This window comes from Aureobasidium subglaciale, assembly GCF_000721755.1.
Source record: "Aureobasidium subglaciale EXF-2481 unplaced genomic scaffold scaffold_10, whole genome shotgun sequence".
Taxonomy (NCBI): domain Eukaryota; kingdom Fungi; phylum Ascomycota; class Dothideomycetes; order Dothideales; family Saccotheciaceae; genus Aureobasidium; species Aureobasidium subglaciale.
This window is the reverse complement of record NW_013566985.1, coordinates 1-9,462: the sequence shown is the minus strand read 5'-3', so window position 1 is coordinate 9,462 and position 9,462 is coordinate 1. Positions and strand designations below refer to the sequence as shown.

General features: G+C 47.2%; 4 protein-coding genes across 4 annotated transcripts; 3 read left to right on the top strand and 1 right to left on the bottom strand.

Moving 5' to 3' along the window:
- Positions 1–2,708: 2,708 nt before the first annotated feature.
- On the top strand, positions 2,709–3,461 carry AUEXF2481DRAFT_210144 (uncharacterized protein). Its single transcript, XM_013488499.1, has 3 exons — positions 2,709–2,765; positions 2,824–3,145; positions 3,219–3,461. The coding sequence occupies exons 2-3, from the start codon at positions 2,945–2,947 to the stop codon at positions 3,336–3,338; spliced, it is 321 nt and encodes a 106-aa protein (XP_013343953.1). The 5' UTR covers positions 2,709–2,765; positions 2,824–2,944; the 3' UTR covers positions 3,339–3,461.
- Positions 3,462–4,360: 899 nt separating this feature from the next.
- AUEXF2481DRAFT_29316 (uncharacterized protein) lies at positions 4,361–5,434 on the bottom strand (the record flags this gene model as incomplete). Its single annotated transcript, XM_013488320.1, has 3 exons — positions 4,361–4,467; positions 4,521–5,170; positions 5,226–5,434. 3 exons carry the CDS (start codon positions 5,432–5,434, stop codon positions 4,361–4,363), a joined length of 966 nt encoding a protein of 321 aa, XP_013343774.1.
- A 568-nt stretch (positions 5,435–6,002) lies between these two features.
- AUEXF2481DRAFT_39752 (uncharacterized protein) lies at positions 6,003–6,680 on the top strand (the record flags this gene model as incomplete). Its single annotated transcript, XM_013488368.1, has 1 exon — positions 6,003–6,680. Exon 1 carries the CDS (start codon positions 6,321–6,323, stop codon positions 6,678–6,680), a length of 360 nt encoding a protein of 119 aa, XP_013343822.1. The 5' UTR covers positions 6,003–6,320.
- A 1,226-nt stretch (positions 6,681–7,906) lies between these two features.
- AUEXF2481DRAFT_4846 (uncharacterized protein) lies at positions 7,907–8,635 on the top strand (the record flags this gene model as incomplete). The annotated part of the gene is made up of 1 exon (XM_013488251.1): positions 7,907–8,635. The coding sequence occupies one exon, from the start codon at positions 7,907–7,909 to the stop codon at positions 8,633–8,635; it is 729 nt and encodes a 242-aa protein (XP_013343705.1).
- Positions 8,636–9,462: the final 827 nt, after the last annotated feature.

Genomic DNA, 9,462 nt, shown 5'->3' with positions numbered 1-9,462 from the left:
TAGAATAAGGATAGATAGGGACACGGAAGGTAAAGCTAATAGGAGACGGCTAATAGGTTTGCCGTAGAACTAAGTAGCCTGATTAATTGAATTAATTAATCAATTAATCTAGGAGGTAAGGTTCGTGTTTAAACTAGCACGAGCCCGTTAAAAGTTAGCTTTCATTTTTCCTGTTTCTCTATCTCAAGCATATAGAAGCGACTATAGAAAGTACAGACGCATCTTAGTAACGGGCTTACTAGGCCTAGTGACGGTTACTAAGTATGTCCTATCTACGAAGCAAAGCAATAGAACATAGCTTAGAAGTATAGGGTTATACCTAATATGACTCGTGTACTAACACTAGTCATTAAAGAAGTTAACGTCGTGCATAAAGAATTTCATTAACACTTGAATGGTGACTTACATTGTTAGTTCTGTGCCCTGTTTTGTCTTTAGCTTTCGTGTCCTGATTTTTAGGAGTGGGAAAAGCGCTTTAATCGCTAGAAAACTGAGTAAAAGTCCTATACAGGCTAAGAGGCTGTCCCTCACCCAACTATAGTTGTCTGATTTTTGTGAATCATGTTAGACATATTTCAATGGACGGAGAGTAGAGGTGAAGAATAATAGAATATAGAGTAAGTCTGTAAGTGAGCGAAAAAAGTAACCCGACGGTGTAAAAATATGACATGATTAAGAAGCAGGGATCATGGATTTGAGAACTTTCTACAAGCATAACGCCAAGACAATAGAAAGGTGATTATGTAAACAAAATCGATTGGCTACTTCGAGCGCGATCTGAACGGGAGAATTGTCAGCTGACGTATACAGAACCTTGTACTATGAGTGGGCGGATGAACGTCGGACTAAGGAGGTGAACCCCGGTTTGTTGACGTTCAAGTCCTGTCTACCATCTTTTCAAGGCGGTTTCCAGACGCCAAAACTGAACGAAGCAGGGTATAACATTGTGAATCTTGTTTTTGACTTGCGAGTGAAGATATTGATACGCTTTTGGATACAGCTTCAATAGGTCATCCTCTGTATATACATAAAGTCGTCGTCTTTGTATTCTTGGGAGTCTGTAAGGAGGAAATGGGAAAATGATCAGGTTCGACACGGAGAAGGGCAGGTAGGTACATATATACACCCGTCGATTGATACCGAAGCTGAATCCTCCAGCCTCAAAATTTTCCCTTGGGTATGACCTAGCAATCCCCGAATGAGGCACGACTATTGTCGTTGATCAGAAGGACCACATGTGACCTCTCGAGGCACCGACAGTGACTATCTAGCTTCTTCTGCGGATCTCAGTGAGAAAACAATGAACATTGTGGAGTCGGATCGAATGCCTGCTTTGAGGTGATACTGTACAGGTCCGGTCAAGGTGATCGAACGCAGGGTGTAGTAGCCACACAAATTCACAGCCCACTTGCCCAGGATGGTAACTAACGGCACGTTGAATGCTCGGCCACTTCGACCGCGGACCCTCGTACAAGGATTTTGAGCGAAGGATTTTGTCCTCGCTGATCATAATACTAAGGAAGGGTCGACATAAAGCTTATCTGGCGTCTCTTGTTAGGCCGACACTTACGTCATCCAGAAGAAAACAGGGTGGAGGATGATATGTGGGCCATGACCCGTTGGGATTCGGAATCCGGCTCTACGTCGCCAAGCTTGGTAAGATTGCCCGGGGCCACTTATGGAGTCAGAGGCTCATATAATGGATCGGCTCGCAGCCCGCTGGCGGAGAGTCTTGCATCATGCACGATCCCCTTGGACCCTTACGCACGTATTCCATGACTCTGTCTCGTGGTCAGAGCTTAACGCACGTTTCAAGAACGAGTTGTCCATCACCAAAGCACAAACTGGTGTACACAACGCCAAATTAGCTACCATTAGCTTCACAGTCTATCGTACCTCTACCTAATAAAAGGTTTGGATCGGAGTCTTAGCAGCAACTAGTGGGTGATCTGGCCGCTCAACAATGTCTGACTATTGGAAGCACATCATTCAAGGAAAGAAAAAAAAAAGAGTGATCCAAATAAACACATCTGAGCGATTATCTTTAATCGTATCTTCGCTTTCGCCAGTCGAGGCTGACTTCAACCCATTCGTCCTTTCCGTCGCGGTGTTGTGTCTTTTGGTGCAAACATGAGTGTCAAGTACTCCTTCTGGTACTTTTTTGCCTTTGCGACTGCTTCTGTCGTGCAAAACCTGAACAAAGCATCCTTTGACACTTTTCTCGCGAGCAATGAGTTTTCTCTGGTCGCATGTATGTGTCCCAAACTTGACTGGATCAAATGACATTGCTGACCGAGGGATTTTGATGTAGGCATCGCACCATGGTGCTCGTATTGTAAAGAGTTAGACCCTCGACTCGCGAGCACGGCTGAAAGAGTTGTGGAGGACAATGTCGCTTTGGCACGTGTGGACTGTGTCGAGGAGCAAGATCTCTGCGAGCGCTACCAGACTCCAATCTATCCAACGATCTTGCATTTGATACCAAGGGCCAAACGGCCTACAATGGACCCCGTGAAGTTGGAGCCATGACAGCCTTCGTGAAAAGACGTAGTCAGCCGGTAGTTACCAAACTGGATACGACGGGCGATATCGCACGTTTCAGTACCAAGGACAATGTCACTGTCATTGGGATATTCGATGACGACGACGAGCTATCCCGATAGGCTTTCTTTACCACCGCAGAAAAACACCGCGACTATTACCTGTTCGGCTCTGCATCAAATGCAGAATTTTTTCGCGACGAGGGAATCACCAAGCCTTCAATTGTCCTCTACAGATCCTTTGACAACTCAAACCGCCTCCGATATTGATAAATATTCCTAGGAACCAGACTTGCAGGAGTTCAGACGGTCTTTCACTGGCCTCTACCAAGCCTTCTAAGCGGATCAATTCTCGTCTTGCTTAGTTGTACTCAGATTTGAGTTTCTGCCTTTCTGCGATAGGGATGTTTTTGTCATGTGCTCTAGGTGCCTATGCCGCGTTGGCTTTCTCAACAAGCTCCTTTTGCTTAGAGAGTTGCGCTCTATATGATCGCTGTTGTTGTTCATCCATCTCCTTAGGCAAATGCCAAAGTGTTAGCGAGAATGCCTCGCGGTGCTCGTCGAGGGCTAAAGCTTGGAATGCATGCTTGATATCTAGATTTTACGTAAGTGAATACGATCAAACACAAGAGATAAGTAATTTGGGACTTACTTAGAATGAGTCTGACGTTATGGAAGCCGTGCTTGTTAGGACCCCATCCAAGTTTCACCCCTAGCATCTCCGGAAATCCTAGTGCGCCAACAGTATCGAATACCCCGACGACCTCAACAATCTTGGATCCAGCGGATGTCCCCTAGTGTCTATGAGGATGAGTCTCTCATCTGAAGTTGTAGTTCTTGTAACTCCAATCGTCTAATTGGTCTTCATTAGCAGCAGAAACGCCATCCAGAAAGTCAAAGTAAGCATCAGTTCCCAGGAACCGCTGTCCTTGATAGTTCGATTTGTATGCTTTCCAGATCACGTGAAAGTCCTCGCCAGACCGAAATCGCTATGTTTGACGCGAGCTGTTTAGAATCCCTTGGATTGCGCATAGATCCTATCCATCACGCTCTCATATGCCTCACCTGAAAATGCGCGCTACCGGTCACTGGTATCTGTTTGACTGGCCGGAGAGATTGGCACCATGACTTGCAAGTGCGGTAAGCTCACTATCAATCACCATGCCCGTGTGATGAACAACTGGGAGGATGAAGAGACTAACTCCCTCATCAGAAAACGTGGTAAGTGTCAGGTAATGCTCACATTCAATAACACAACTGCTATGCAGTTGAGATATGACTGACTCAAGCAACCATGGGACCCCAGTTGGGATCTCATGATAGATATTGAATGTCTCCAATAGTGAGATGGACATAGAATATCTATGCATGTCAACCAGTAGGTCTCGCAGAGAAGTCCGTACGTCATAATAATCGCAAGGTCAAACCCTCATGCTTCGCTTTAGGATTCGATCAGAATGCCACTCTGAGATGCTCGTCACTGCAATCGCTCATTAGACCATTAGTATCCCTGAGGTAACATGTAAGAGTCAAGTAACGAGTAATAGACAGCATCAGATGTGTTGGGCCCAACAGTCACGGCTGAACTCGGAAGCAGGAATGATTGTACAGATCTTATATTCGTGCTGCGCGAATGCTATAGTCTCAGCAGCCATCGAGATATTTGTAAACTTTGAAGCTACAGCAGAATGCCAACGTCCTGCAGTTCGTGTTTGAACTTCGATGCCTCCTTCCTCCGAAGTTGCGAGAAATCTATACCTGACCTTTCCGTTTTCTGTCTTGTCAGATCACCCGGCCCAGACTCCCTCGCTTTTAAGTCACTAAGCCGACACAATGATAGCATAAGTACCATCAATCTCGCCGCTGGTCTTGATAGGCGAACATGTCTCACCATAATAACTAGAGCCGTCGGAGCAAGAGATAGTTCCTGAATGGTTGTGTCAGTGTCCGTTAAGTCATCGAAAATACAGTCCCGCTGACCTTTGGTGCAACGAAGATTTGCAGTGAAACCGACGCGGCCTGTTTGTCCAGAGGGAACAGGGAAAGTGAATGAATCGCTGTCTGTAACACTCTTGGAGAACTCGAAGCCAACGCTAGCACTAACGATCTCAAAGATGTCCACGCCGGCCGAGATAGAAGTGCTCCACTCCTGGGTACGTGATTTGGAAACTTCAAGGTTGGCGGGACCAGTTGCAGATTTGACAGACACAACCTGAGTGTTGTCGGCAGGTCTTGTGTAAGGCTCTCCGTCGGCGGTGTACGAACAATCAGCTCGCTTTAGAAGCCCTGTATCAAGGGGCAGGGGTCCTGCCTTAGCAGGAGGAATGACAGTACCATTCTGGAACATCAGCATAGCCGCGGACAGGCCGCCAGCCTCAGCAGACGGAATGCGATAGACAAGGTCACGCTTCAGACCACCGGGAACTGAGACGCCGGCCGCAGAACAATCGCCTGACCCACAGCAGAACTGTACCATAAAGGTCTCCTTTAGATTAAGGCTCACACAAGCGGCATTTTGGAAAGTTCCAATAGTAGTACCGCAGCCTTGGACGCTAGTATCGGCAGGAGACTTGACGATAGTGGCGCAGTGCTCATTTGGCTGAGCGATGTCAAAGAAGACTGTATAACCACTAGTCGTAAGAAGTTAGACATATCTGCGCCTTGTGATATTTGTTAAGGACTAACCCAGAGGCAGCAGCAGCAAAATCCCCGGAAGCGAAGACAGTCTCCGAATCATATACTACGCATTGTGGATAGCCAGTGCCCCCGCTGGTCACAGTTTGGGGACAGTCATCGCATCCTGCGGCAGTGCAGAGGGAGAAGGGCGGATATTGGGCTTGGACAGCACTAAACAGCGCCATGAGAGGAACAATCTGCTGATACTTGGAAAACATGATGGAGAATGTAGACAGGTGGAATAGTTGAGCTGTGCAAAGTGTAGAAGAGATGATTGTTTGATACATGCTCAGGCGCAGGATGGACTCCTTTTATGTCAAGCAACCGCACGGCCCAACCTCCTACTGGAAAGGCTGTCCTTGTACGTACTGTTATTGCAACCATGCATTAACGTGTGGGTGTTCAATGGGACTCGTGACTCTTGGCTCGTGGTTAGCGTGTTGTCTGGAGGCAAAAATGCCTCCCAGAATCCTCCAAGGCTGGCTCTAGGTCAACAAGATCGAGGTATGGTGCTCGACAAGTGTGTAAGGCCTTCCATTACTTTGGTAGAGTCTAGTGCTTTTAGTGGGCCGCAAGCTATGAAGGGCAAATGATGTGACATCCGTGGTCTGATCTCGTTGGCCGATACCTGCATGGAGCGAAGATTCGCTTGCTCGCAGTTACAGTGGAGCGCCAACTAGTTGAGGAAAAATTGGCTCGAGGCCCACCGCGCTATCACATGTAGCCTTCGTCAATTGACAGCCACCAACTGTTGATGCGGAGTCGTGATCTCCTGCCAAAATTACTTGTCGAGGTCGAAGGATTGTTGCTCCATATGACCATCATATCACTGTGTGGGTCGCAGGTGACCATCGACGCAACACCTGGTCAACACTATCGAACTTACAAGAACTGATTGATAACAGTTCCGCATGACACCACGTCAACATATAGAAGAAGCAAGCACGAAGAGCCACAGGTCTTTTCTGCTGCATCTAACACATATAAGGCCTCAAGTCCGTTCCCGAGACCTCACATCACCGTCGTCCAGAAACAACTATCACCAGCCTTTTTCTCTATCACTACCCGTTTTCACACCACCTAACACGCTCAACAAGTCAAAAGATGTATCTTGCCGGGGTCTTTGCTATCTTGACTGCTCAGGCTGTTTTGTGCAAGCCAGTACCACAAACCACAACAGCTCCCGACGGATATTGGGTCGCCGAAATCTTCAAAAGCGGATGCGCAATCTCTGATGACAACCCCCGCTACACGTTCAACGGACAAGAGGCTCAGGACTGCACCTCGATCCAGGGCTATGGATACCGTAGCATCAACTTCGATGATTCTACCAGTAAATGGGCTGTCAACGTCTTCACCGACCTAGACTGTACGGTCAGCTTGGTTAGCAACATTCAAGACAATCAGTGTATCTCGACTCCCGAGGGCCAGTTCGTCACAGCTTTCTCTATTACTCCTCGCTAGGTAAGCGCTTGATCATATGATGGCGGACCACCCTGACGTTCATCTAGTCACGTTGGAAGGAAATATCAAGGGGGCATGGTGAGGATCGGTGGATCGAAAGTGAGATTCAGATGATAGTTAAGAGGCGTGGGGAATTCGAAGCCATATGAACCATACTTTCTCCTGATTGAACCAATCTCACTGAAAACGTACTTGACTGTTTCTGTTGTGATAACGCTACGGCCGAAACTTAGTGCCTCTGATGGTATGATGGCATGCAATGATGAGTTTAGGGCGTGTTGTTCGAATAGAGTTCGCTTCGGCAGGATGTCGCCGGTGACAATGTGCTCTGGGTTGCTCGCTGTGAGGTGCCAGGTCAAGATAAGATTGCGGCCGAAATCCGAGATGGTGGGGCCACTACGGGCGCGCAGTCTCTTGGCTTGCAGAGCAGGAGCCTCGTAAGTGGATACGGACCATGTCGGAGTCTCAACGATAGACTTGTGCTCCTACTAGCTCGCCCAAGTTGCAAGCTTGGCAAGCCTGATGCACCTGGTAGATTAGAGTCATATGACGTCGCGAGTACGAGATCTTCCGCAGCATTAAGAATCACTTACTCACATGGCGACCGAGACCTCGATCGAATACCTACGGTGCGAGGACTACGATGTTCCTTCGTGAAGCAACTCAATGGAACCGTCGCAACCCTGCGACTCCAGAAGTCTACGATGTATGAAAATCTCTAGTCCTACCGTAGAAAGTGGACCGAGAGGTACGTATACCGGGAGCATGATGATCGACGGAGCTGATGATCAATCATGAGTCATGACTAAGGTGTCCCTCGCGATTCATGACAAAAGCTCAAAGGCGCCCGCGTGATGGCCCAGGCTAGTAGTAAATAATGCACGACGCGCCAGAAAGCCACCTACCATGTACCGGAAGGAGCCAGAGATCTGCGATAGATTGTAGAGGTCGAGGCGAGTACGGGCTTAGCACCAAGAGACGCCAAGCACTTGTTCGTTTCGAGTGCGGATAGCAATTCAAAGCATGTTTCTTGGAGGATGCGCACTAATGGACTTACGCCCGTAGTTTCTAGGGATCTGCAAAAGTCCAATTACGATAAACCGTTCAAGCGTACAATGAGTGCCAGTGCTCAATGACAACAGGCTCGACAAATCCTTCATCTACCTGGCTCTCTGGATCTCCCCTCTCACTTTTCACTTCACATTTCCAATTCCAACACACTCAGCATGACACTTACATTTTCGTTGCTTAGTACCTGCTTGCTTATGCCCATCACCGCGCTAGCATCCGACTCAATCCTGAGCCGTGCAACCTGTTCAGACTTCAGCACGCAGAGACAACCGTTCACTCTGCCAGGCCCTTCGCCGTTCATAATCAGCACTGGAGTGGTTTGCAGCGGCAGCACCCCCTGTGACGTTCCGGTTGGTGGCTTTGTCACCGTAAACCGCTTTGTGAACGTCACTGGACTTGATGATGGCACCGTCTCCGACCTTTTCGCTTTGATTAGCTCGTCAGATCCTTCAGTCGACTTCACAGAATCTATGAGCAACAACATCTCATCAGTTTCAACCCAACGGATCCAGAATGGCACTGCCGGATACGTGGTCTTTACGCCAAACTTCCGCTGTGTATCAGGCACACTTAGTGGCTGCCCCGGTGGCAGTGCAGCATTGACAGATGGAACCTTCATCGAAGCTTGTGCGCCAATCAAAGCCGGCGAGGGCTCTGATGACATCTCTGGCACCATCAACCCTGTAAAAACAGATGAAGCCACTGCTAAAGCTGTGACCTGTAATCCAGCCAACGTCAGCAGTGCAGCTGATGCGCCGAACAAGGCATGCACTAGTCAGAAGGAGGAAAATACAAGTGGAGCTATGCGTACGGCTCAATTGGGAAGCGCTGTCATGACAATTCCTCTGGTCGCTTTCATGGCCTTCGCTGTCAATCTTATCTAGGGACCACTCGCCCTCTGCAAGGATGTTAGCTGAAAATCCGGTGGAGAGTGAAGCCGGAATATCGGAGGGCGAGTTCTTGTGAGTTAACAGATGAAATGTGACGCCCTTCCCCCGGCAGAATTTTCCCTTCTTGTTAGGTAATACCGAAGCATATAGTTACAATAGCAATCAGCTCTAACGGAGGCGAGAAACCTTGTGTGGAGCTCTATAATGCGTAGCGAAGTTGTCCACTCACTATAGGCACTTATCCCTCAAAGTCAGTATAGAATTGGAAACAAGACGGGGTCGCTGTTCTAGATAGATTTGCATGACGCAATCTTATTTCATACAGAATCGACATAAATTTAGGGTTCTCCAATTCTCCATTCTTTTCGAATTGCGAAATTCATCCATTATTGCTAGATTAAACTTCTCATTAAGACCGGTTATCAATTGTTACACCCCTGCTCTCACGTTTTGCTTCACGTGTCCTTCCTTGTTTTGTGTGAAACCTCAGGACGCAGAGGCGAAGATTAACGAGGCCGTTAAGGAAGTGTCTACCGATCGGACTGCAAGGCTTCAGTGATTTCGAGGCCGAGCAGCTTCGTTATAATTCTAGAATCTAATGCTCTTTTAGAAGGTCCTAGTCTAAAAAAGTATTTAAAAAGTTTAGTCTAAAAAAGTATTCTAAAAAAGTATTCTAAAAAAGTATTTTAACTAACTTTAAGTAAGGTCTAAAAAAGTATTTAGTCTATTTTTACTAATAGCTTATAAATACTATATCTTAAAGTATATATATAAGAATAAGGCTATTAGAAATAGAGTCTAGTATCTAAATTAAAATAAAA